The sequence below is a fragment of the Equus przewalskii genome, chromosome 2 (assembly GCF_037783145.1).
Source record: "Equus przewalskii isolate Varuska chromosome 2, EquPr2, whole genome shotgun sequence".
Lineage (NCBI taxonomy): Eukaryota > Metazoa > Chordata > Mammalia > Perissodactyla > Equidae > Equus > Equus przewalskii.
The window spans coordinates 12,508,799-12,536,563 of NC_091832.1; the positions used below are offsets into that span (position 1 = coordinate 12,508,799).

The following is a 27,765-nucleotide window of genomic DNA, read 5'->3' on the forward strand; positions in this document are numbered from 1 at the left end:
GAAAAAATCTATATTTTGTTAATTAATAAGAGAATTAAGCAAAGTTGTTGTCTATAATATCAATATACAGACGTGAATTTCATTTCTGTATCCAAAAAACATAAAGTGTAATTGTTTTTTTTTTTTTTTGAGGAGGAGGATTAGCTTTGAGCTAACTGCTGCTAATCCTCCACTTTTTGCTGAGGAAGACTGGCCCTAAGCTAACATCCCTGCCCATCTTCCTCTACTTTATATGTGGGACGCCTGCCACAGCATGGCTTGCCAAGCGGTGCCATGTCCGCACCCGGGATCCGAACTGGTGAACCCCGGGCCGCCAAAGCAGAATGTGTGCACTTAACTGCTGCACCACCATGCTGGCCCCTACAGTCTAATTCTTAAAAAGATATATTTTACGGGGATGGCCCTGTAGCTGAGTGGTTGGGTTCCCGCACTCTGCTTCTGCGGCCCAGGGTTTCCCTGGTTGGATTCCTGGGCGTGGACATGGCACTGCTCATCAAGCCATGCTGAAGCAGCATCCCACATGCCACAACTGGAGGGACCCACAACTATAAATACACAGCTATGTGCCAGGGGGTTTGGGGAGAAAAAGGAAAAATTTTAAAAATCTTTGAAAAAAAAGTTATATTTTGTAATAGCACAAATCTAAAAATACTCAAGAATAAACTTAATAAAAAAAATAAGGCCCTATAGATAAAATTACCAAACTTTAAAAATTTCTAAAATTTAATTTTCTTAATGGACAAGAATATTCGATACTACAAAGATGTTAATTCTCTCCAAATTGTCTTATAGATTTATTGAAATTTTAATAGAACCCCCACCTTGTGTGTATGTGGGTCTGAAACTTGACAGGCTGGTTCTAAAATCTATGTGGAAGATCCAAGAGTGCCAGGAATAGCAAGACACTGCTGAAGAACAAGATGGGGAAACTCATCCTTTCAGATACTGAGATATTACAAAACTACAGTAATTAAAACAGTAGGGCACGGATGAACAGACCAATGGAACTGAGAATTGATCCCAACCCAAAAGGAAACATAATATAGGAGACACCTAGCATTGCACATCAGTGGGGAAATATGAACTATTGAATAAATAGTGTTGTGACAATTGGTTATACATATGGAAAAACAAAAAAGAACTTGGATCTCTATCCTAATCCATTCACAAAAATTGATTCCTAGTTACTTAAAGAATTAAATGTGAAAAGAGAAATTATAACACTTTTAGAATAAAATGTAAGATAACATCTTTATGACATTGGAGAGGGGAGAATTTCTTAAGCAACACACCAAAGTGCAAACAGATAAATAGGCTGATAAATTGGTAAAATTATGAACTTTTGTTCACCAAGAGAAACAATAAATAAAAGATATAGAGAACCACAAATTGGAAGAAAATATTGGCTACGTATATAATAAAAAAACCTCCTAAAATCAATAAAAAACAAAAAATTGAATAGAAAAACGGGCAAAAGACATGAATAGCCATTTTTTACAGGAAAAGAAACGTAATTGGCTTATGTATTAGTCGTTTGGACTGCCATGACAAAATTCCATAGAGTGGGTCGCTTAAACAACAGAAATCTATTTCTCACAGTTCTGGAGGCTGGGAAGTCCAAGATTAAGGTGTTCACAAGGTATGTTTCATTCTGATGCTTCTCTCTTGGCTTGTAGGCAGCCACCATCTCCTTGCCTGCTCACATGACCTCTTCTTTGTGCACATAGGGGTAGAGGGAGAGAGAGGGAGAGCAAGCTCTCTAGTGTCTCTTCTTATAAGAGCACTAATCTCATCATTAGGAGCCCATTGTCATGACCTCATCTAACCCTAATTACCTCCAAAAGCCCCATCTCCAAATACCGTCACATTGGGAGTTAGGGCTTCAACAGATGAATTTTGCAGGGACGCAATTCAGTCTATAGCAGTTTATAAACATCTTTTTACTGCCTGATCTCATTAATAATCAGGGAATGTAAATTATAATAAAAGTGAAATATTTTACACTCAGATTATACAAAACTGAAATATCTGATGATATTAAGTGTTGGCAAGGATGCAGAGCAAGGGAACTCTCATTCACTGCTGGTGGTAATGTATAGTGGAACAAAGAGTTTGGAAAAGAAGTATTTTCTACCGAAATCGAAGATGTATGGACCATATGTTCCAGCAATTCTGCTCCTAGGTACATACTCTAAAGCACTGGTTTTCAAATTGCTGGGTGCAATCCAATAGTAAATTGTGAAATTAATTTTAGTGGTGAAGTATAATTTTCTCAAAGGTAAAATCATGACTTTCAAATAAATATAAAATAAACACGCCAAAATATGATTTAGGGGGCCGCCCAGAGGCCGAGTGGTTAAGTTCACACACTCCCCTTTGGTGGCCTGGGTTTTCACTGGTTGGGATCCTGGGTGCCAACAGGGCACCGCTCATCAGGCCATGCTGAGGCAGTGTCCCACATAGCACAACCAGAGGCACTCACAATTAGAATATACAATTTTGTACCGGGGGCTTTGGGGAAGAGGAGGAGGTGGGGAAGGAGGGGGAGGAGGGGGAGGAGGTGGGGAAGGTGGGGGAGGAGGGGGAGGAGGAAGAGGAAGGTGGGGAAGGAGGGGGAGGAGGAAGAGGAAGTTGAGGAAGAGGAAGAAGAAGAAGAGGAAGAAAAATGATTGGCAACAATGCTAGCTCAGGTGCCAATCTTTAAAAAGAAGTTATTTATCTCATTAATTAATGAGAGAACCAGTAAAACGTCATAGCAATGTTGTATGAATTTGCTAAGAAACGAGACTTTGAAATGAGTTTGCTAACAGAGGCAAAGGTGGTTTAACATCCCATAGGTCAATAAAATGTAATGTTTTGAGACGTCTTTTCTACAGGGTAGACAAGATTTATTTTAAATATTATCAGTCTTGTAAAATAGCTTAGTCAATAGAAAGAGGTCCCTAGGGATTCAAATCCTTCCAGCGCTTGCTAGACAATGCCCAGCCTTACACTGAAAGGGCAGCCGGTAATCTCTTTTGCTCATTTCCAAGCCTTTGACAATTTGACCTTTTGTATTTTTTGGCAACGAAATCGAAAAGAAGAAATAGGAATTCAGAGCATTACTAGTAGTAAGCATAAACAGTTTTGCGGATTTTTGTTTCAGATATATGCACCTATATACACGTGTGTGGTATTATTGGGTTTGATGTAGAATGTGTTTGTTCACCGCGGGCTGGGGTCAGAAAGTTTGAAAGTCACTAATGCGACATATTATGAGCTTCAACAAAGAAAAATAACTGGACGTTTTGAGTTCTCCCTTCTCTCAAAGTAGGCATCCATTCACAGCTCCGGGATCAGTCAGGCAGAGACTCAGAAAATGATGTGAGTGAATGGTAAAGACGAGAGAGAAGCGCCACGCCGGGTGTTCATCTCTGTCCTGCATTAACACTGAGGTTCGCTGGTCGCCTGGGAGGCCACAAGAGTCGAGAAAGAACAGGCGGAGTGGAAAGGGTGAGCCAGATAGCTCAAAGCTCAACAGGCAGGAGCTCAGATGTGCAGCTGGGCTGTTGCCTGCGAGGAGACCAGCACAAATCGCGGGCCACGACAGCCCGGCCCAGGGAGCCGCGGCTACCGGCGCGCGGAGGAACACTGCGCACGCGCAGCCACGGCCGGGGCCGGCGGCGCAGAGAGAGGCCCTTCGCCAGGCGCGGCCTCGGCTCCCGCCCTCGGCGGCCGAGCTGCCCGGTCACCCCGCCCTCTGCACGCCCCTGCTGGTCGCGGCTGCGCGCGCAGAGCCGGAGCGGGCGCCGGCGGGAAGGGGAAGCGGCGGGTAAGAGGGGCCTGCGTCCCGGTGCGTCTGTGACGGAGGTGGGGGTTTCCTCTTCGGCTCTCCCGGCTATCGGGAGCCTGAGAAGCAGCGTGAGAGGAGCCTCTGGAACCGGCGTGCGGCCGCCGCTGGCAGTCGCAGTGTTTGCGCCCTCCCCGGGCGTCGTTTGGGCCGGCCCGCTCCTGCCTCTCCTCTCCCCGCCCCCACGGGGCAGGCCGAAGGCCGAGCCGCTGGCCCGTCTGCTGTCCCCAGACAGGTCTGAGATGCCTTCCCCGCCATTTAGGTAGCGCCGGCAAGTTGATCCTCCTTTAGTGTCGCAGCGACGTAGGGCTGGCCCTCCAGGTCCAGCCCCCACTTCAAGCACAAAGAGCCTCATTCTTTGGACGCTCGCTCGTCCTTGGATTCTTTCTGTCACCCTCTGCGGGAGCAGTTTACCAGATGCTCTGGGCGCTGAATTCAAGGCCACTAGACATAGGTTCTCTGTAGTTCCCTGGGCGTCTCCACCGTTTCCTGATAATCTGCCTTTCAAGTTTGCGTCTCTTGAGGCATGTGCCTTACATTCCTATGCAGTGTCCCGGAATTATGCTCTTTCCTTTTGGAAATACGGTCACCCCAGGTGCGCCTTTTGGAACGAAGTACTCCCCTGGCAGTGGGATAGCATCTGCAGTTACTGCGAAGCGTGGTAACATTAGGATTTCTACGGGCTGTTACAGAGTGGGTATTTAGTGAACTCTTCGTAGCAGGAGGCAGCATTTTAGCTCAGTGACTGTGCTTGGTGCCTTGAAATTGGGGGCAAAGGAGATACTTTGTAATTAAACCACTCGGGTCCAAAACCTCTTGACAGGAAGAAATCTAAAGCAGAAAAAAGCCTGACAGCCATGTCATGTTTACTAGTATCTGCAGGTCAAATTTCTACATAGAGACAAATACACTCTTTGCTTTTATATGCCAGTTCAATCTAATGTGTTGACGTTCTGTAGATGCTGACGTGAAGTTTTAGCAGCTACCTTGGAAACTCGCAATCAAATTTCTCAATAAGTTAATTCCCAGATCATCATGATAATCACCTTATTTTTTCTTTGATAAGTTTGACTGAATGCTGTAAACTTAACCACTTTTTTCTAATATGATCCCACACCATTTGTCAGTCTTACTAGCAATTGTCTTTGATGCCTAAATTACAAAACCTTAGTCATCTTAGGTTTCTCTTATGCTTCATCTCTATATCTCTTATATTGCCAAATCTCATGTTTTCTTTATTCAAAAAGTAACTTAGATTTATCCTTTTGATTTTCATTGTTGAAGCCGTAAGTCTGTTTTTCTAGGACTTTGTTACCTCTTAACTCACACCCTGAAGGCTCAAATAACAGTTCTAAAACATGACTATAGTCATGTTTACTTTGATGAACCTGTAAAGGCTCAGGACCAGATTTCTATGCTTGGGTTTCAAAGCCCTTTCTCTATAACCTGGCCTAGTATTTCCTATGCATGTGATACTGTGGGAAAAGCCCAGGATTTAGAGTAAGACCTGGATTCAAATACCAAGACGGTCATTATACTAACACTGTGTCCTTGGTAAACTCTGAGCTCCGTTGTTCTCTCTCGTTTTGAATAACAATATTTTTTCTTCCAGCCTCTTAATTATTGTGAAAATTATAATTGGCGTAATGTGTGGAAAAGCTATCAGAGTTAAACAAAAACAACCTAAGCTATTATTGTTATTTCTCATCGTACTCATTCATTTTACCAACATTTGAAAATCTAGTGTATTAGATACTGGTGCGACAGCTATGAAAGACAGGCCCTGCCCTGTCTATATGAAGGGCTTCCTGTGCTAAGGGAAGTGTACAAATTGAAGGATTTTAAGCAGACAGTTGGCCCGGTCACAGTTGCTTTCTGAAACTTCATTCTGGCTGCAATGTGTGCCTCCTTACTGCAGTGTACAAAACTTTCTATGTTTGTGCTTTTCCTTATTTTCTTTACCCAAAAGGGCTTATGCCCTCTCCTGGTGCCTTAGTACTATTTATCTTTCATTATCCACTAGAGGTCCCATTTCTGCTGTGAAGCATCCTCTAGTTATTTTAGCCTCCATTACTTATTTCCTTCTCTGAAACCCTATTAGGAAATGTACCACACAGTTTAGTCCTTAGTTGTTTCATGTGTGTTTGTGTCCCTAAGTAGATTGTAATCTCCTTGAGGATAGGAAATGTTTCATATGTGTGTGAATAGAAGACATGTTAAACACGAAAGTATGTTGCTTGGTCTCTTTCTACTTTGTTTTTCAGGATAGGACCGGATTATGGGCAACAGTCCTTTTAATTAATTTATCATCATCATGGCTAGTGAGGGCTGTTCCAAGGCGGGTGATAGTCCTTTTTCATCAGATAAACATGCCCAACTCATCTTGGCCCAGATCAGTAAAATGAGGAATGAACAGCATTTCTGTGACGTGCAGCTGCAAGTTGGGAAGGAGACTTTTCAAGTTCATCGGCTGGTTTTGGCTGCCAGTAGTCCTTACTTTGCAGCTTTGTTCACTGGAGGAATGAAAGAGTCTTCAAAAGATGTTGTACAGATTCTAGGAATTCAAGCTGGAATCTTTCGAATACTTCTAGATTTCATTTACACAGGTACGTTAAGTGAACCTGTTGCTTTGAGTGAAGAGTGATACAATCACCTATGCACTACTATGGCATATAAATTGCTCTAACTTACGTGGAAAGGAATTTGGCAATATGTTATTATGAGCCTTTGAAAAGTTCCTATCTTTTGACCCAGTGTTCCTTTTCTAGGAATCCTAAGAAATTAATTAGTGATGCAGGCAAATATTTATGTACCAGGATGTTTATTGTAACGTTATTTATAATAGTATATAATTGAATACAATCTAATTGTCCCTCAGCAGGTTATATGGTTAAATAAATTATAGTACATGTGTATATAATGGAATATTTTTCTAGATCTCATAAATGATTTTTACATATACATATATACCTACATGCACACTATCATGGAATAATGTTTACAGTATAGTAAATGAAAAAAATCTGGATATAGATACAACCTCAATTTTGTAAAAATAAAAAAAATCATTTGTGTGTGTATTTGTGCACAAGAAAGAGACTAGAGTGTTGATGGTGTTTATCTCTAGATGACAGATATGGAAGATTCTTATTTTTTCCTTTTTTTCTGTTTTTCCTCAAAAATGTTTATAATCAGCATGTTATTTTAATCAAAACTTTTAATTTTAAAATGTTTTGAGGAGTTTTAATGACATTAGAAAATGCACACAAAAACTATTATAAAGTATAAGTCTTATGCAACATAAATATGCATGGAAAAAAGATTTCAAAGAAATATGCTAGAGTGTTGAAAGAAACTAAAGTTTGAAAGAAATACACAATGTATGTGTATGGGAAAATGTGTGATTTTAATTCTTGTTTTTATACTTTTCTGCCTTAAAGTTTTTTTTACAGTGAATGTGTATTACTCTTACAGTCAGAAGAAAATGTTTGAGATCAAAGACTATGTTTGTTTGGTCTAGTTTTGAGAATATACCATGCTCTTCTTAAGGGACTACTTGGTGGGAGATAATTATGTGGCCTAATAAAGTATTATTTATTTAATGCATGGTATTTAAACCTGGAAAATGACAAAAGGTGATTTCTGTTCTCTGTGTTGTTTCATATTCCTTTTTGGAAAATTTCAGAAAATGATAATTCTTAATTTGGGGACTGTAAAAATGATTATCTTTATCTACTGAAATCAGTGCAGCTCTATCTATTGGCTAATATACAAATTAATGTTGAGGAGTTCTTGACCTCACTTTTCTAAATGACGTATGAGCTGATTAAACTACTTCATAAATGCTCCTGCTTCTCTTATTTGCAAAGTATAAATTAACACAGATTGACCCAATGGCATTAGTGTTGAACTACATAAAAAAAGAAGAAATGCCACAAGTTGTGTGTTCTAACTCTGTTGTCTGACAGTAGCAACAAGAGATTTTTAGCGAAAGAGAATGTTCATGGCATCACTGTATTGCTGGTGATAAGCACTTCCATCAAAGAAATAAGAAGTGGTAAAACTCACAGAAATAAAGCTACTGAGTGTATCTGGGGGAAATAACATTGTGGAGAACTATTGATGTTTAAGGCTAAAATTGGTTTAACAGTTAAGAACAATGTTTGGCTGCTAGTAAAAGATATAAAATGGTTTAACAAGATAAGAGTTTATTTGTTTTTCTGCAAAGATGAGTCCGTAGTAGGCATTCCAAGGCTGGTGTGGTGGCTTCATGATGTCATTGGTGTCCCATTACTCTTCCAACATTTTGCTCCACCATTTATAGTTTGTAGCGTCTAATCTCATGATCACTGAACTCCAGCCAGTGGAACGAGGAAGACGGAAAGGCAAAAGTGCTTGCCAGCTGCGTCTATCCTCTTTTTTAAGCTTTTCTGGTAGCCCTACCCCAATAACTGCTGCCTATATCCTGTTGGCCAAACTCAGTCAAAAGTTTACTCGTATCTGCAAGGGAGGTTGAGAAATGTAATTTTCAGCAGGGCGCAATTGCCACCCACAGCAGAAACAAGATTCTGTTGGTAAGGATGAAAAGAAAATGAATATTGGATATTTATTGGACAGGAAGCTTTGTAGTTTTTGATACAATTAGTTCTTTAAAAATATGTTCTTGCCACAACTAGAAGGACCCACAACTAAAAAAAGATATACAACTATGTACTGGGAGGATTTGGGGAGAAAAAGCAGAAAAAAAAAAGAAAAAAAAATTTTTTAAGGTTGGGACCTGAGCTAACAACTGTTGCCAATCTTTTCTTTTTTCTGATTTTTCTCCCCAAATCTCCCCAGTGCGTAGCTGTATATTTTAGTTGTGAGTCCTTCTAGTTGTGGCGTGTGGGACGCCGCCTCAGTGTGGCCTGACAAGCAGTGCCATGTCCGCGCCCAGGATCTGAACCAGCAAAACCCTGGGCCGCTGAAGTGGAGCACACGAACTTAACCACTCAGCCACAGGGCCAGCCCCTAAAAATATGTTCTTCATTTTCATTGTAATAGCATTTCCTTTTTTGAGATATGAGGGCAGCAAAACCTGTTGATCTCTCCTTTGGACTTGTCTATACATTGTTTTTTTTTTTTTTGCTGAGGAGATTCGCCCTGAACTGACATCTGCTGCCAATCTTCCCCTTTTTGTATTTGAGCCACTGCCACAGCATGGGTGCCACAGACAAGAGGTGTAGGTCTGCTCCCGGGAACCAAACCTGGGCTGCCAAAGCGGAGCACACTGAACTTAACTGCTAGGCCACTGGGGCTGGCCTGTTGTCTATACATTCTTTATTACCCGTTCACAATTCTAATAGGTCTTAATGAATGTTTCTCACCTTAGTTTTTCATCTACTTTACTTGTAATTAAATGACTTAGGTTTGTGATCTAGCTGTGATCACATAATTAGCTATGTGATACAAAGCATTTCATTTAGCTTTAGTCAATCATTCATTCTCTTAACAGATATTTATTGAGTACTTTTTTTGAGCTAGGCACAGGGGTATGACAGTAAACAAGACAGACATGGCCTCTGGCTTCACAGAGCTTCATAGGTAATGCAGTTCAGGTACTTACAAAATAAAATGAGCTTATGAGAGCCTCATTTGCCTTATTCATAAAAAGGGGATAAGTAGCACTTTATGTTTCATGTGAAGGTTAAATGAGATAAATTTTAATAAATGTAAAAGTGCTTTTTGTAAACTATAAAGGCTTATTAAGTTGTAGGGCATTCTTTTTATTACTCTCAAGTAACTCTTGGCTTTATCCAGTAGCAGTGATTCACCTCCTGTATGTCACTACCCATGATCTTATCTTTTCCTAATATGTAATGAATTCTCATTTTATTCAGGTAGTCTTATCTCAGTTTTCTCTGCAGCCACTACCATTTACTTCCATGGTGGATTCCGTTTCTCATACTTTTGGAAAAATCCCTGTTTGTATTCAACAAGCCATACTCTTCCTCTCAGCATAATCTCTTTGACCCTTCATTCATTTAAAGAAATTTTTTTGAGCACTCAGTGTGTGCTGGGCATTGGGAATACAGAAGGGGCAAGCTTTGCCCCAAAAGTTTTTATAGATCTAATTGGGAATACAAACAAATAGTTTAGTGGAGTGAATGTCATAAAAGGGATAAAGGGAAAGTGTAAGACTGAATGGAGAGTCGGAGAGTTTATCCTTAGGTAGGAGAAATACAGTGGTTTTTTTCCTCTTCAATATAATTGACTATTTGATGTCCTCCCAAAGTCATTATATAAATAAATGAAAGTGAAAGCCTCTGGAAAGAGAGCAGAATATATATAGTTACTTAAATATTAAGTACTTAACAACTTTTCATGTTTATAGACTCTTGGTTATACATAAAATTAAAAGTTGATATTTGTATGGCACTTTGTTATAATTGAAGATAGGGACCCTGTCTTATTCTCCCCAGTGCCTCATAATGTTTGTTAGATGCGTGTAGCCTTATGGTAAAAGCGAGACTTCGATATTAGTCTCAGCCCTGCAACTCACTTAACCATGTGACTGGGGACAAGTCTGATTCTGTTTTCTTAATACAAAACTAAGAAAAAAAATGCCTACTTTCTGGGGTATAGTGAGGGTTAAATGAGTTCATAAGACAATTAATGCTGTATCTGGTTCGTTGTAAGTGTTCCATTAATGCTAAGTATCATTATCATTTGTCTTGTACTCGTTCTATAAATTCTTTTTTGCCTTTTTACTTAGCATTTATCTACACTGCGAACATTAAGCTATCAGTGTAATCAAGTATAATGCTTTTTGAATATAAGTCAAGTGTTTGTTTTTATTTTATTGGCTGTTTTGTCTCCCTGTTTCCCTAGGTATAGTGAACATAGGTGTGAATAATGTCCAGGAGTTGATTGTTGCTGCGGACATGCTACAGTTGACTGAAGTTGTCAATCTTTGTTGTGAGTTTCTGAAGGGACAAATTGATCCGCTGAACTGTATTGGGGTCTTTCAGTTCTCAGAGCAAATTGCCTGCCATGATCTTTTGGAATTCACAGAAAACTACATTCATGTCCATTTCTTGGAGGTTCATAGTGGGGAAGAGTTCCTGGCACTTACAAAAGATCAGCTGATCAAAATTTTGCGAAGTGAAGAGCTTAGCATTGAGGATGAATACCAGGTCTTCTTAGCTGCAATGCAATGGATTCTGAAAGATCTAGGAAAGAGAAGAAAATATGTGGTGGAAGTGCTAGACCCAGTTCGATTCCCTTTATTACCTCCTCAGAGGCTTCTAAAGTATATAGAAGGTAATTTTTTGTTGCATATCAAATTAGTCAATTAATTATCCAATGGCTTTGTCTCTGTTTGAAAGGTGATAGTGTTTTCATTTTTCAGTTCAATGGCAGACATTTATTGAATGATTACTATATGCGAGATACAACTTTTGTGTTTTGTGGGTAGGCAGTAGTAGTTCAGTATTTCTATTCATTATTTTAATCAAATCTTTTTTTTTTTTTTAAAGATTTTATTTTTCCTTTTTCTCCCAAGCACGCCGGTACATAGTTGTGTATTTTTAGTTGTGAGTCCTTCCAGTTGTGGCATGTGGGATGCTGCCTCAGCATGGCCTGATGAGCGGTGCCATGTCCGTGCCCAGGATCCGAACCATCTAAACCCTGGGCAGCCGGAGCAGAGCTCGCGAACTTAACCACTCGGCCATGGGGCCGACTCCCTAATCAAATCTTTATGTAACTTTCTGGAGATTAAATACTAAGGGAGCTTAGAGTTATAGATAAAATTACTAACAGAGCTAAAATACTACTTCTGTTTTTGGCAATACTAATTATTTCAGTGTAAGATTTCCTCTTGCCACTCTGAAAAATTCAGCAAAACTTAACATTTGAGGAAAATGCATACCCTAAAAACAAAACTCAATAAATCCTGTAAGTCCTCTCATTATAAAATGAATGTTATAGTGATATACTATCATAACTTCTAAGTAGCCTTTGATTCATCTTTAGGTTCTAAACTTTGAAAATACTTTTCACCATAGTATAAAATAGTTTTTATCTTTACGTTAGAAAAATGGTAATATTTAAATTTATTTTTAAAAACTACTTTAGACCTGGTCTCAAGATTTGAAGCTTTTACTCTTGTCGTGTACTGAAACTTTACGATATGACTGAATTGCAAATGATCTTATAAATTAAATATTAGTGTTAAAGGCATAATTCTGTGAAGGAGTTATATTTAATGTGGATTTTCAGTTTTTCTCCACTCTGTTTAACAGTGTTAATAGAATTTTGTAGGTTTTTCTGAGTGATATCTTGTATTAATGCATATACGGCCAATTCTTGTTATTCATGGTAATTATGTTCTGTAAAGTTGCCGCAAACACTAAATTGGCAAATACTGAGCTATTGTTCATAGGGGAAATGCATGGTAAGTTCTTATAAGCCTCTGGTCACAACATTTTTGTCAGCTGATCAATATATAACCTTGTTTTATGTGTGTTTCTGTCAGAAACACCTTATTTAATATATATTGTTGACTCATTACCGTTGAACTCATGGCCAACAGCACTGTTGTTCATGCCTGAGTGAAGCCTATCTACCACTTGTATTTTCCCTGTGAGGTACATCACAGCCTTCTTGCGCTTAGGAGGACTAGATAGCACCTGAGCAGTATGCTTGGGGTCCATTTTAAATGGCAAAATCACCAACAAAAAGCACAAAAATATGAAAAACATGGCACTAAGTAGACTATGAAAAGGACACTTGTTTACAGTATGAGACCTGAAACAAAAAGGCAGAGCATCACCTTGTTCAGCCTCACCTGGAAACGTGCATGTCAGGTGATTCACGTTTTTTGCTACTCTGTGGCATGTCCATGAATGACTGGGAAAGCGCCAGGAGTATTGATTTGGGTTATAAATATGTTTTAGTGAGTAGATGTATTCACAAATAAGGAATCCACAAATAATGAAGTCTAACTGTATTTAAATGCTAAAACAAGAAGAGAGAAATTATCCAGACAATTTTTGCATGAATCATGTGAGAATTTAGGAATGGGACAAAGGCTTTCTTCCTTGCATTGGCTTTTCCCAAATGCCACAGACACAGTGCCAAAGGAAAGTTCCTCTGCTAGGAGCTAGGGAAGGTTCCCTAGAATCGGGCCGTGTTTTCCTACAGCTTGTTGGTAATATTCAAGTCTTGCACTGCTTATTAAGTATGCCCAATAGTTAACACCTGAAGGTATTTCACTGGAGTAAAAACTGTAAGGAGTTAAGGGAGAAGTAAGTGCAGGATTTTTTTATAAGGCAATCTGAATAGTTTTCAACTTAGGAACTTTTTCTGTTTGATCATCTTGGGAAAAAGATGGGCAGGTAATGTAGAAAAATGAAAATCTACCACAAAATTCAGAGAGGAAGCAAAAGACTCAATTGAAATCATTAAATTATGTTACGTGAAATGTGTAGATGTTTTCCCTGGTGTATATATTTTTTATTTACCACTGGAATAATTCAGACAATTTAATATTATTAGCTATATGATAACATTTATTTCTTGCATTTTAGAGAGTGACTTTACTTTTTTTAAATGGTACCTGCTCTTATAAAAAAATTAGGTAATAAAGTATGAAAAAACAGCAAATCACCCAAAGTCTGCCACCCAGAACTAACCAGTTATAATTAACATCTAGTAAATATCATTCTAGATATCTCTGTATAGGAGGATGGATGATGGATGGATGTGTGATTGGATGGATAGATAGAAAAAAAATTATAAGGATAAGAATCATTTCGTGCATGCTATTATAAAGATTTTATTTTATTTTTTCCTTTTTCTCCCCAAAGCCCCCTGGTACATAGTTGTGTATTCTTAGTTGTGGGTCCTTCTAGTTGTGGCATATGGGATGCCGTCTCAGCACGGCCTGATGATCGGTGCCATGTCCACACCCAGGATCTGAACCGGCGAAACCACTCGCCCATGGGGCCGGCCCCCTATGCGTACTATTTACAATACAAAAAATATGGTTAAATCTCACTAAAAGTTAACAAAGAAGTAACTGAAGTAGTACCTAATTTCAGATAAATATTTCTTTACCCCAAGAAATATTCGTTCTAAAAGGTTCTTATAGAGGCTGGCCTGGTGGTGCAGCGGTTAAGTTTGCACGTTCCGCTTCTCGGTGGCCTGGGGTTTGCTGGTTTGGATCCCAGGTGTGGACATGGCGCCGCTTGGCAAAAGCAATGCTGTGGCAGGCGTCCCACATATAAAGTAGACGAAGATGGTCACGGATGTTAGCTCAGGGCCTGTCCTCCCCAGCAAGAAGAGGAGGATTGGCAGTAGTTAGTGCAGGGCTAATCTTCCTCAAAAATAAAAAATAAATAAAATGTTCTTATAGAGTTAAGGACAAAAGAGGAAAATCATTAAAAGAGGAAATCATAGTTTCATTTCATGTTTCAATTTTAAACAGAATAGGCTCTCTGCTAAGAAAAATGAGGTAATTAGCATTGTTATTTTTCTTCTTACCCCCTCAAGGTTTGTAGCTTTTATATAATTTTTTTTTCAATAATTATTCCCCTAGTTCTGTGCTTTTGTTTTGTATTTAAGTGGATTTGACGCTGTCTTCCAGTTTTTCAACCATAGTCTTTTTATTCCTGAATTTTCTTATTTGATTCATCGTTTGGTTGGCTGGATTTCGTCACCAAGTAACTGTTTTCAAGAAAGGCTCATGATTACTGTATTTCCTGAATTTTTTTCATATTTGAGAATTTCTGCCTGTTGCTCTTTTAATTTAGCAGCAATTTGGGTGACATAATATTCTTAAGTTAACATGATACTCCTCCCTGCATCCACCCCCCCCAAACTTTGTAAGGCATGGTTCTTTTTTTTTTTAATGACTTGCTTTTTCTGCTTGGATGCCTAAAGAATCCTCTTTCATTATTCTTGATTTGTGTTAAGGTTTGTCATTTTTCATTTAGACTATACCCTTTCCTTTGAAAAATTTTTTTCCTTCTTTTCCCCAAAGCCCCCCAGTACATGGTTGTATATTCTAGTTGTGAGTGTCTCCGGTTGTGCTATGTGGGACGCCACCTCAGCATGACCTGATGAGCAGTGCCAGGTCTGCGCCCAGGATCGGAACCGGTGAAACTCTGGGCCACTGAAGCAGAGCGTGCGAACTTAACCACTCGGCCACAGGACTGGCCCCTACCCTTTCCTTTTAAAGCTTCAGTTTTTCCTTAATTTGGGGGAAATTTTCATGTATGAAATTTCTGAATACTTTTAATGTTTCATTTAGTAGTCTTCATCCTTTTATTAGAACTTCCTTGTCTTTCATATTTACTCTCTTCTAATGTTGAAATGTTTTTTGTCTTTTGCTCCGTATTCACAGTTGTTTTTTCGTCTGTACACCAAATCGCTAATTTGATTTTTTGTCATATCTATTGTGTTTCTTTCTAATTCATTAAGTCTGTAGTACTGTCATTTCAGTTCTCACATTGTTTCCTTACGAATGCATCTCATTCTGTCTTTGAGCTCTTTTTTTAATAGAATCTGTATTCCTAAGTAATTCTATCCTGTGAAGCATTCTTGGGGAGTCTGTTTCTGTTTGTGGCTAATGTTTTCTTCCAGACTGAATTCTTCAATCTCTTTCTCTTTTTTCTGGGATATATTTTAATAGTTGTATAGCTGTTTCTTGATATATTGCTCATGCTTAACATGGGCAACTCTGTTCAAAACTGTTTGCTCTGATAATGTAAGAGCTAATTCTCCTTGACGCCCTATTTATCTTAGTATAACTGGTTTGTTTCTACCATCTAAAATTTGAGGGCTATGTATGTGTTCTCACCACTTCTTTCTAGCTGAGGCATGAGGATGGTGAAACAATAAAGATCTGCTAAGGCTGAGGTCTTTGCTTGGGGACCTGGGCTCTGACCTTTGTCTTTTAAGATCCTGTTATTGATCTTGTATTAGGGCTTACTTAATCCAGCCAAGGATGTATCTTATCCGAAGTGTGGACTTTGGCTGGCACTATGCTGTTAGATGGCAAACCCTGGTGATCCTTTCCACCATTACTCATCCTCCCATAGAGGATTTTTCTTTTAATGGTTTTGTTCTTTGACTTCTCAGTTCTCCTTCTTACCGGCTTGTTCTACCTCTCTCCAAATTGTTAATTATTAGGGAAAGTTCTCAAGATTTTGTTACTTGACCTTTTTTCCTCAATATTGCTTCTGGGATATAGGGACAAGACTTGGAGATCGTCCCTTGCTAGTGTATATGGTGCCTTTATGCAAATTAGAAAATAGTGCCCTTTCAGGGAGGCTGGGTCTTACAGCCTGCTAGCTGGGGCAGATTGGCTTTCATCCCCAATTCACCTCCTCAGCTAAGCACCCTTGAGCAGGGATCATCTACCCAATCATGCTCAAAGTCTTGTTAGGAGATAGACCTCATTCTACCAGAATTTTTTGTTTCTTGTTTTGACTATCATTTGTAAAGTTTGTGACATAATTTTATGTCCTTTTTGTTATTTGGTTGTAAGTATAGAATTTTGAGCTATTTTATGTTTTCATTTTGTTAGATAATTGTAATCCTATTTCATTCACCATCTTTATTTAGAAATCCTCATATATGTGTTTTCAATTGGATGTTATGAAGCGTATTTTTAAAAGCAATCTTTGGTTTAAGGAAAGTATATTCTTCAGTAGCAATGAGAAAAATAATATTTGGTGTTGTAGGAAACATACATCATCGATGATGAATTTTTATTTTTTGATTGTTAAATGCATTTTATGTTCATGGAAAAATGTCTTTTCAATGTTATTTAAAAGTTGTTTAAAAGATTATCTTTTTAAACATTGCTTTAGGAGTATCTGATTTTAATCTTCGTGTTGCGTTGCAAACACTTTTGAAAGAGTACTGTGAGGTGTGCAAATCTCCCAAAGAGAACAAATTTTGTGGTTTTCTGCAGACATCTAAGGTTCGACCTAGGAAGAAAGCAAGAAAGTACCTGTATGCAGTAGGTAAGAACCTTTAAAAAGGTAATAGAAATTATCCTTATTTTGGGTATCAAAACCTTTTAATATTTTGCTGTTATTACCGTACATGTCAGAATATGCAGAGGTGTCAAATAGGCATATTTAATTTACATATAGGCTGCATATTTATAAACTGTGTTTATATAACACAGTGGGCACATCTAAGAATAAATTATTCTTATTAAATTATTTTTGTCAAAAACTGACTAAAGAAATGCTGCTTTAGCATTAAAAGTTAAAAATTTGAATTCTAGTTAAAAATAGGAAAATAAATTTCAAAATTTTTATTCACAGTGTCTTAAAATGGTCATTAGGGTTGATAGGAACCAGTGATTTCCAAAGTGTAGTTGTGCAGATAATCCATAGGAGTATCAGATGGACATGTTAAAACCTCTTTTCATTTTTATTTTAAAAAACATTAAACTTTATCAATATTTGATATATAGACAAATTGTTCAAATTTATATACGTAATTTATATATAAATACTTTGTATAATTTAATGTAATTATATGTATAATTTTATATATGCTATAATATATAAATATGTGATTTCTGAGTGCATGCTAAAATTTTTTTACTGATGGGATATGCAGTCAGACAAGGATTTCAACTCACTATGTTTTTTTTTTAATTTTTTTTTATCTTTTGAGGAAGATTGGCCCTAAGCTAACATCTGCCGCCAATCCTCTTCTTTTTGCTGAGGAAGACTGGCCCTGAGCTAACATCCGTGCCTATCTTCCTCTATTTTATGTGGGATGCCTGCCACAGGGATGGCTTGATAAGCAGTGCATAGGTTCACAACTGGGATCTGAACTGGTGAACCCCAGGCCACTGAAGTGGAATGTGCGCACTTAACTGCTGCGCCACTGGGCTGGCCCCACAACTCACTATTTTTAATTGAAAAAGATACTAATAGAAGTCATAATGAGACTTCATAACTAGACAGGTAACCAGCTTCTAGATTTGTGGTTGTTTTTTTCCTGTGAGGAACATTGCCCCTGAGCTAACATCTATTGCCAATCTTCCTCTATTTTTTTGGCTTCAGGAAGATTGTCCCTGAGCTAACATCTGTGCCAGTCTTCCTCTATTTTGCATGTGGGATACTGCCACAGCATGGCTTGATGAGTGGTGTGTAGGCCCACACCCAGGATCCAAACCCACAAACCTCACGCTGCCAAAGCAGAGTGTGTGAACCCAACTACTACACCACTGGGCTGGCCATAGATTTATGTGTTTTTTTTGTTTGTTTTTATTAAAGATTTTATTTTTCCTTTTTCTTCCCAAAGCCCCTCAGTACATAGTTGTGTATTTTTAGTTGTGGGTCCCTCCAGGTGTGGCATGCCGGATGACACCTCAGCATGGCTTGACAAGCGGTGCCATGTCCTTGCCCAGGATTCAAACCTGCGAAACCCTGGGCTGCCGAAGCAGAGTGCACGAACTTAACCACTCGGCCACGGGGCTGGCCCCTAGATTTATGTTTTATTTAACATTCTTTTATAACCAAGACCAGGTGGTAGAGTACTATGGTTAGCCTTATTGTGTTTAAGCCATAATCTTTCAGGACTTGGCACATTTAAGAATAATATATGTATATATGGCAGGCCCTAAAGCACTTATATCCTGCTATGAAATGGTTATACTGAATGTCTAGGGCTAGATTTTTCCTCATTACTACTATTTCCATATTTAGCAGCAAGGGATTTGCTGTGTACCTCCTTTCCTTCCTTTGTTCAGGTGGATATACTCGGTTGCAGGGGGGTCGTTGGAGTGATAGCAGAGCCCTCAGCTGTGTAGAACGTTTTGACACCTTCAGCCAGTACTGGACCACTGTGTCTTCACTTCATCAGGCTCGGTGTGGACTTGGAGTAGCAGTTCTTGGAGGGATGGTCTACGCTATTGGAGGTAATAATGAAAATGTCTTATTTCCCTTATTAGTCTCTAGTTATAAGTTGGCTGCATTCTTATATGCCTTATATATATATATTGCTAGGTACTGTGGGGTATACATAAATATAGTTGTGGCCAGTAAATATTTATTGAATAAATGAATGAAAGAAAGAAAAAGGAAACACAGATATTAAATATTTCAGATCGGAGAGATACTGTGATTTATCACAAGATAGAATACTTAGGTTTGGTTTTAATGAAAAGTCGTTTATAAAATGTGGCACCAAAATTTAGGTCATTTTTTTTTGGAGAGGAAGATTGGCCCTGAGCTAACATCTGTTGCCAGTCTTCTTCTTTTTGCTTGAGGAAGATTGTCGCTGAGCTAACATCTGTGCCAATCTACCTCTATTTTGTATGTGGGACACCACCACAGCATGGCTTGATGAGGTCCATGCCTGGGATCCGAACCGGTGAACCCTGGGCTGCTGCAGCAGAGTGTGCGAACTTAACCACTATGCCACCGGGCTGGCCCTAGGTCCACATTTATAATAAAAAGTTTAAAAATTCTGAAAGCTGCATTATGAATCATTTTTAATTAGACAAGTTATCTGGACAGTGGGCTATATAAGAACCAAGTTAGCTAGATATTGGGATATAGTTCTTGATTGAGATCACTGTGTTTTCTGAAACTACCATTATGTATTGTAAAATGATAAATGAATAAAATTAAATAAAAGGAGATTTGAGGGTTGGAAGAAAATAATTATCAGAGAAGATCTAAAGAGTAATAAATGTAACACTTTTCATATTGATATTTACTTCTGAATAACTTGTCTTTATAGCAACAAGCCTATGTAGATCCTCTCTAACCCTTACAGCTGATCTTTTTGCTTTATTTCTATGGGTCAGTCTAAAACAGTAAAAATTTTATATCAAAAATTTTATTATTTTCTGACTATGATACTGTCAGTTTAAAATGAGAGAGATATAGGGAATAGTTGATTTTTATTTATCATTTGGAGGGAATGTAATTGTTGTTCAAAAACTGTTCGTTAAATCAATAAATGTCATGGTGCATCAGAAAATCCCACCAAAGAAATTAGTTTTAAGCAATAACCTTCTGTCAGTATAAAGACCATAATTCTATATAATCTTTGACTAGAACCCTAATAGTTGTTTTTATGTATGAACGTGCGAACTTAAACTCTGCGCCACCAGGCCGGCCCCAAGATATTTCTTAATATATCATTTAAAGATAATTTTTGTTATCAAAGTAATTCAGGTTTGTGCTAGAAAATTTTGCTAAAACTTCAGCATATGAAAAAGAAAATAAAAATCACTCATACTGTAATTATACCATCCAGAGAAAATCAGATACTAGTTTGGCTTATTTCCTCCTAGACACATACATATACGTACATACTTAATATTCTAAATACTATTTTTTAAAATTAAGATATAATTCACATACCATAAAATTCACCATTTAGAGTATACAGTTCAGCTGTTTGTCGTATATTTACAAAGTTGTGCAACCATCACCACTATCTAGTTCCAGAACAGTTTCATCACTGCATCAAGAAACACTGTCCACATTAGCAGTCACTCCCCATCCCCCCTCCCAACCCCTAGGAACCACTAATCTCCTTTCTGTCTCTATGGATTTGTCTATTCTGGACATTTCATGTAAATGGAATTGTACGATATATGGTGTTTTTGTGTCTGGCTTCTTTCACTTAGCATAATGTTTTCAAGGTTCATCCATGTCATAGCATGTGTCAGTATTTCATTTCGTTTTATGGCTGAATAACATTCCATTGTATGGCTAATACCACATTTTTTTTACATTCATCAAATGGTAATGGACGTTTGGATTGTTTCCACTTTGTGGCTGATATGAATAAAGCTCCTGTGAACATTCATGGACAAGTTTTTATGTGGACATGTGTTTTCATTTCTCTTGGATATATACCTAGGAGTGGAATTGTCATATAGTAGCACTATGTTTAACTTTTGGAGATATGTATTGTTTTAAACTTTTTTGCTGTTTACTTTTTATTAAAATACTTATTTTTAACTATTCAAGTACTAAGTGGCTACATTGTCATTGTTAAAAAATCCATTGCGATAATAGTTGAAGTCTCTCTCAACTAAAGACTCTAACTTCCTCCTCAGTAATCCCCTTTGAAAGCTCCAGGAGAAATCATTGTTATCAATATTGTTTGTGTTCTTCTAGATCTTTTTCTATTCTTGCATTCGTATCTATATGGAAAAATATATATATATATACATTTATCTTATATAGATTTTAAAATATATAATTGGTATCTAACTATAGGTTTCCAAAATGTGCCTTTTTCACTTTATAATATTTGTAGGAGGAAAGCTTTACTAATCAGCTCATAGAGATAGACCTCATTTAAAAAATTTTTCCTTGGGGCCAGCCCCATGGCCTAATGGTTAAGTTCAATGTGCTTCACTTTGGCAGCCCAGGTTCACGGGTTCAGATCCTGGGTGTGGACCTACACCGCTTGTCAGCCATGCCATGGTAGCGACCCACAAATGAAATAGAGGAAGGTTGGCAGAGATGTTAGCTCAGGGCTAATCTTCCTCAAGCAAAAGAAGAGGAAAATTGGTAACACATATTAGTTCAGGGTGACTCTTGCTCTGGAAAAAAAAATTTTTTTCCTTAAAATATTTTATATTTTGGGTATGCTGTAATATATTTAACTTTTCTTTTATTGATGGACATTTGTTTCAAATTTTTTGCTACTACAAGTAGTGCTCCAATGAATATCATTAGATTTATGCCTCCTTATGCATGTGTTTGAGCATTTCAGTAAGTACGTGTTGAGAAGTGAAATTGCTGAGTCAGTGCTTAAGCACAATTTTAGTTTGTTTGTTTTTTTTTTTTAAAGATTTTATTTTTTCCTTTTTCTCCCCAAAGCCCCCTGGTACATAGTTGTGTATTCTTCGTTGTGGGTTCTTCTAGTTGTGGCATGTGGGACGGTGCCTCAGTGTGGTCTGATGAGCAGTGCCATGTCCGTGCCCAGGATTCGAACTAACAAAACACTGCGCCACCTGCAGCAGAGCGCGCGAACTTAACCACTCGGCCACGGGGCCAGCCCCCACAATTTTAGTTTTGATAGATAATACCGAGTTGTGCTTCCACCAACAACAGATGAGAGTACCTGTTTTTTTACTCCCTTGCCAGTGCTATATATTATCAAACTTTTAAATTTTTTGCCCATCTGTTAGGTAAAAAATAGTATCTTATTTTTATTTGCATTTTCTATAAGTAAGGTTGAGCATTTTTTTGTATGTTTATTGGCCAATTGTATTTTGTCTTCTGTGAATTACCACTTAATATTGTTTGTCCACTTTTCTGTTTGGTTCTCATATCTACCAGTCTACCTGCATCTCTCCTCATATGCTCTTGTTTTCTCCTGTTACTATGGATGAGCTGTTTCTACCTCTGTTGTCTCCACTATGTCCCAGATCCTATCCCCTCTCTCAAATTCAGGGATCTTGTTCTTGTAATTATCCCTTCCCTACAGCATCATCAGGTTTTTCCTGTCTACGGAATGATTACCATTAAGAAGTTACTGTAATATCTCTCATCTTAAAAAATAAACACATTCTCCCTTGACCCCACATCCTCCTCCAGTTACTGCCTCATTTCTCTGCTGCTTTGATAGAAAACGAAAGAGTTGTCTTTATTTGCCTCCCATGCTATTGAACCAGCTCCAATCAGGCTGTCTGATTTTCGTCCCCATTAGTCCACTGAGACTATTCTTATAAGGGTCACCAAAGTCCTCATCATTGCAAAACCAGGGCTCAATTCTCAGTCCTCATCTTATTGAACATCTCAGGATCGTTTGACACATTACTTTCTACTTCTTGAAGTGCCCCCTGTTTTATAATGTAGGTTTTATTATTTTTCAGGTACAGTGAGGCCAAAACATCAGGAGACAATGTTCCGAAGAGGAAGGGGTACACCTTGCTTCACCATGTTGTGGGTGGGTGGGTGGGCGAGTCACATGGGGAAGCACCAGGGTCAGGAGGTGGAGGGAATGGAAGGAAAATGTGGGCAAGAATTTTATTGTGGTTTCTACAGGAAGGAATGGGTGAGGCAGAGTTAGCAGATACAGGATTAGCTAGTTTGAATAATTTCAGCAGGCTCTGGGGCATAGGGGTGGTCCCTCGTTGTGTGGTACCTGGCCCTGGAGTGATTAGGACAGGGGAGCAGTAATAAAGGATGAATTGATTAGTTACATTTGAAAGGCATGCCTGCAGGTGAGTCTTCCACTGTCTTTAAGGATTGGCTAGCCCTGAGAGGGGCGGTCCCTCCAAAGTCAGAAAGGCCCCAGATGTCAAAGCATCAGAAATACGGAAAATAAAGAGACGTGATTAATACACACTCTCCTCCTTTTTTCTTTTTTCTACGCTTCTGAGCTGATGAACTCCCTGTTTTTTTCCTCCCTCACTGGCAATTGCTTCTCCGTGTTTTTTGCTGGGTCTTCTTTCTCTTTCAGACCTCCTTATGCCGAATGCCCCAAGACTCAGTTCTGAAGTGACTACTCTATCTACATTTACTGTCTGGGTGATCTTATCCAGTCTCATGCCTTTAAGTACTATCTATATACTCATGTCTCTCCAATCACAGACTCCAGACTTGCATATATAACTGTCTTTTTATCCTCATTTAAATGTCTTAATATGTATTTCAAACTCAACATGTCTAAACCAAACTCTCTGATTTCCTCATCTCCTAGATCTGTTTCTCTCCCAGGGTTTGCCATCCAGTAAGTGGTAACAACCATTTGCCCAGTGGCTCAGGACAAAATTTTGGTCATCCTTGGTACCTCTCTTTCTTTCACACCCTACATCCAATCGTCAATGTGCGTGTGTGTGTGTGTGTATATATATATGCCCGACTGCTATAATAGTGTAGTCTCCCTGCTTCTTTTTTTTTTTTTTTCTGGTGAGGAAGATGGACCCTGAGCTAACGTCTGTTGCCAATCTTCCTCTTTTTGCCTGAGGAAGATTGTCCCCGAGCTAATATTCATGCCAATCTTCCTCCACTTTTTATGTAGGACACTGCTACAGCGTGGCTTGATGAGCAGTGTGTAGGTTTGCACCTGGGATCCCAGCCGGCAAATCCCAGGCTGCTGAAGCAGAGCACGTGAACTTAACTACTACACCACCAGGCTAGCCCCTCCCTGCTTCTATTTTTATTTCCCTTAAGTCTTTTCTGTACACTGTGGCCTCAGATCTTCCTAAAATTCAGGTCTGATCATGTTACTGCCCTGTTCTCAACCCTATATCGGCTTCCTGTTCACCCTGCAGGTAAAGTGCAGTCATCATCATAGCTGCAAGGCCTTTACGTGGTCTGTCTCCCCATCTGCCTCTTAAATCTCGCTTCCTGTCGTTCTCCCCCTCATTATGTCTTAGCTACGTATCCTTCATGCCTTTCTCTTAGAAAAGTTACTTGAGTTCTGGTATAATTGCTTCAGTTTCCTCAGTCATAAGAGGAGTATGTGAAACCTGTTTGAAAACTCAGTGGTGGCTACAATTGCAACAGAGAATAAATTTGCTCTTGTTGTTGAACCTCACGTTTGAGAAATCTTCAGTAGCCTACTTTTATGGGTTTTTCAGTTTTTTCCTACCAATTGGAAAAGATAAACATTATTATTTAAAAACTAGATCTCTGATAATGATCTTGCTGTTGTGCTTTCTCAAGCATACATAAGAAGTCCTTCAGCAGTAAGTTTTGTTTATGTCTCTATCCTGACTGAACTCAGAGGATCAGAACATGGTTATCTTCCCAGGACTCCCAGCGCATTTGGTAGTGGGACAATTTAGGTCTTCACTATTAAGCCTTGTAGTGTTTGCTGATTGATTCTTATCTGCCCAGGTGTTTGTGATCCTTTAAACCACAAGAACCATTTTTTTAGCTTTTTCTGGCATTTATTAGGTGTTCAATAAATATAATTGTTGATTATATGAATTCATAAGGTTTACGTTTTAAATTTTAGGATGTGAAATATACATTAATGTATATAAAAGTGCATTTTATATATCTAGTTTGATAAATAATTGAAGAAAATTAGGATAATCATTTCCTTTTGTTTCTTTATACTTTTCACCACCGATGTAGGCTCTCCTAAGCAATACACCTAAGTTTGCCTATTTTTGAACTCTGAATTATATAAATATTCTTGCTCTGTCTTGTCCAACATTATGTTTCTGAGATTTATTCATGTTGTTTCTTGCTGTACAGATTCCTGTTGTACACCATGGACTATATCAAAATTTATTTATTCATTCTGTTATCATGAGACATTTGGATTGTTTTAATAAAGTTACCGACTTGATTTGGCTGTTCTAAATAATTGTTTCCAGCTTTTGACTATTGACAACATTGCTGCTATCAGAATTCTTATATGTATCGACAAGTTCCCTGTGCCAGAGTTTCTCTAGGGTGTATACCCAGGAGTGGAATGCTGGGTCATAAAGTATTCAGATTTTCAATTTTACTAGATAATGCCAAACTATTTTCAAAAGTGGCTGCATTATTTTACACTTCACCTATTTACACCAACTTTTGGTATTGTCAGACTTGAAAATTTTTCTCTATTAGTGGAAATATAGTGATATCTCATTATGGTTTTAATTTACATTTCCCTCATAAGTAATGACATTGAACATTTTTTCATTGTTATTTGGCCATTTGGATTTCTTCTTTTAGGAAGTGATTTTTTAGGTCTTTGGCTCATCTAAAAAATGTCTGTATTATTGATTTGTTGGTGTGTCAGGGATCCTCAAGACCACCCCCAGGTTCAACTATTTGCTAGAAGGACTCACAAGTCTTAGCATATAGTTGTACTCACAGCTAAGATTTATTATAGTAAAAGGATAAAGAAAAAAATCAGTAAAGGGAAAAGGCACAAGAGGAAACAATTGAAGCTTCCAAGAGTCCTCTCCCAATGGAGTCACACAGGACATGCTTAATTCCTTCAGCAATGAGTTGTGACAACATATAGGAAGTGTAGTCTATCAGAGAAACTTATTAGAGACACAGTGTCCAAGGTTTTTATTGGGGCTTAGTCATATAGAATCCCTCTTCCTAGCACATACCAAAATTCCAGACTCTCAGAAGGAAAGCTTTTGTTCAATATAAACCACATTGTTTGTACAAACAGTGTAGGCACAGTGAGCCACTCTTATCATTTAGGGAAAATTTTATTTTATTTTATATTTATTTATTTATTTATTTTTGAGGAAGATTAGCCTTGAGCTAACATCTGCTGCCAATCCTCCTCTTTTCGCTGAAGAAGACTGGCCCTGAGCTAACATCCATGCCCATCTTCCTCTACTTTATATGTGGGATGTCTGCCACAGCATGGCTTGACAAGCGGTGTGTAGGTCCGCACCCGTGAGCCCCAGGCCACCGAAGTGGAATGTGTGAACTTAACCGCTGTGCCACTGGGTCAGCCCCTAGGGAAAATTTTGTATCATTGTAGGGAACTGCTTACTATATCCATGTTCCCAAACTCCAGCTAAGGGTCAACCTTGAAAGCAGGCCTTTCTAAGGATAAGTAGTCTCGGGTCTGCTGTGTTAACTGTTTTCTGCACAGTAGGAGTTTTGTATACATTCAGGATTCTAGGCCCTTGTAAAGTTTTATGTGCTGCAGGTATCTTTTTCTACTCTACTACTTCATCTTTCACTTTATGGTATCTTTTGATAAACAGATATTTTTAATTTTAATGTAGCCAACTCTATGATTTTTTTCCCTTTATGGTTAGTGTTTCTTGTATCTTTTTAAAGAAATCTTTCCCTACTCCAGAGTCATGAGGATATATACCTTTATTGTTTTCTAAAATTTTATAGTTTTTTTTTTTTAAAGATTTTATTTTTTTCCTTTTTCTCCCCAAAGCCCCCCGGTACATAGTTGTGTATTCTTCGTTGTGGGTCCTTCTAGTTGTGGCATGTGGGACGCTACCTCAGCGTGGTTTGATGAGCAGTGCCATGTCTGCACCCAGGATTCGAACCAACGAAACACTGGGCCGCCTGCAGCCGAGAGCGCGAACTTTACCGCTTAGCCACGGGGCCAGCCCCGAGTTTTGCCATTCACATTTATGTCTGTCTTCTACCTGGAATTGGGTTTTTATGGATAGTGTGAGTAGGGAACCAGTTTCATTTTCTCCCCAGATATGTAACCAATTATCCCAGCATAAAAGACTTGTTTTCCCAGTGCTCTGCAGTACAAACTCATATATTAAGTAATCATGTTTACGTGGATCTTTTTCTAGAATTTCTTTTCTGTTCTGTTGGTCTTTCTGACTATCTCTTTACTAATTACTATAGCTCTATTTTAAGTCTGATAAGCTTATCTGATAGGACAGTTTCGCTCTCATTATTCTTTTCTTGGAGTGCTTGGCTATTCTACTCCTTTTGTACTTCCACATAAATTTTAGAATCAGTTCATCAAATCTGTTATTAGAAATAATACTATATATGATTACACTTACATGAGGTACTTAAAGTAGTCAAAATCATAAAGACAAAAAATATAATGGTGGTTGCCCAGGGAGCGGGGAGGGGGGGCGGGGAGTGGAGGGGAGAATGAGGCGCTATTGTTTAAGTCTAGAGTTTCAGTTTTACAAGGTGAAAAGAGTTGTGGAGATGGATGGTTGTGATGGCTGCAAAACATCACTGAACTGTACACTTAAAAATGGTTAAGATGGTAAATATTATGTATATTTTAACAAAATAGAAAAGAAAGTTTTTTTAAAATTGGGAATACAGTAAATCTATAAATCAGTTTGGGGATCATTGTCATCTTTGTATTGACTCTTCTAATTCATGAACATGGTACATCTCTTTGTTTATTTAGATATACTTTAATTTAAAATTTTATCTAAATAAAGTTTAGAAGTTTTATCCATAGAAGTCTTGTACAATCTTTGATTAGATTTACTCCTAGGTATAGTATATTTTAAAATTCTATTTTAA

The 27,765-nt window shown here is 38.2% G+C and overlaps 1 protein-coding gene across 7 annotated transcripts in view; it reads left to right on the forward strand.

Annotated features, from left to right (window-relative positions):
* Positions 1–3,614: 3,614 nt before the first annotated feature.
* Positions 3,615–27,765, forward strand: part of IPP (intracisternal A particle-promoted polypeptide) — a 39,625-nt gene continuing 15,474 nt past the window's right edge. For 2 of the 7 annotated variants that reach the window (XM_070609770.1, XM_070609773.1), the window contains exons 1-5: positions 3,633–3,811; positions 6,094–6,435; positions 10,700–11,131; positions 16,687–16,842; positions 18,594–18,761. In XM_070609770.1, coding sequence (XP_070465871.1) covers positions 6,144–6,435; positions 10,700–11,131; positions 16,687–16,842; positions 18,594–18,761 — 1,048 coding nt within the window. In that variant the 5' untranslated portion in view covers positions 3,633–3,811; positions 6,094–6,143. Of the gene's footprint in view, positions 4,425–6,093; positions 6,436–10,699; positions 11,132–16,686; positions 16,843–18,593; positions 18,762–27,765 lie in introns of all 7 variants that reach the window. The other 5 variants (XM_070609768.1, XM_008521547.2, XM_070609769.1 and 2 more) reach the window with 5 other exon arrangements.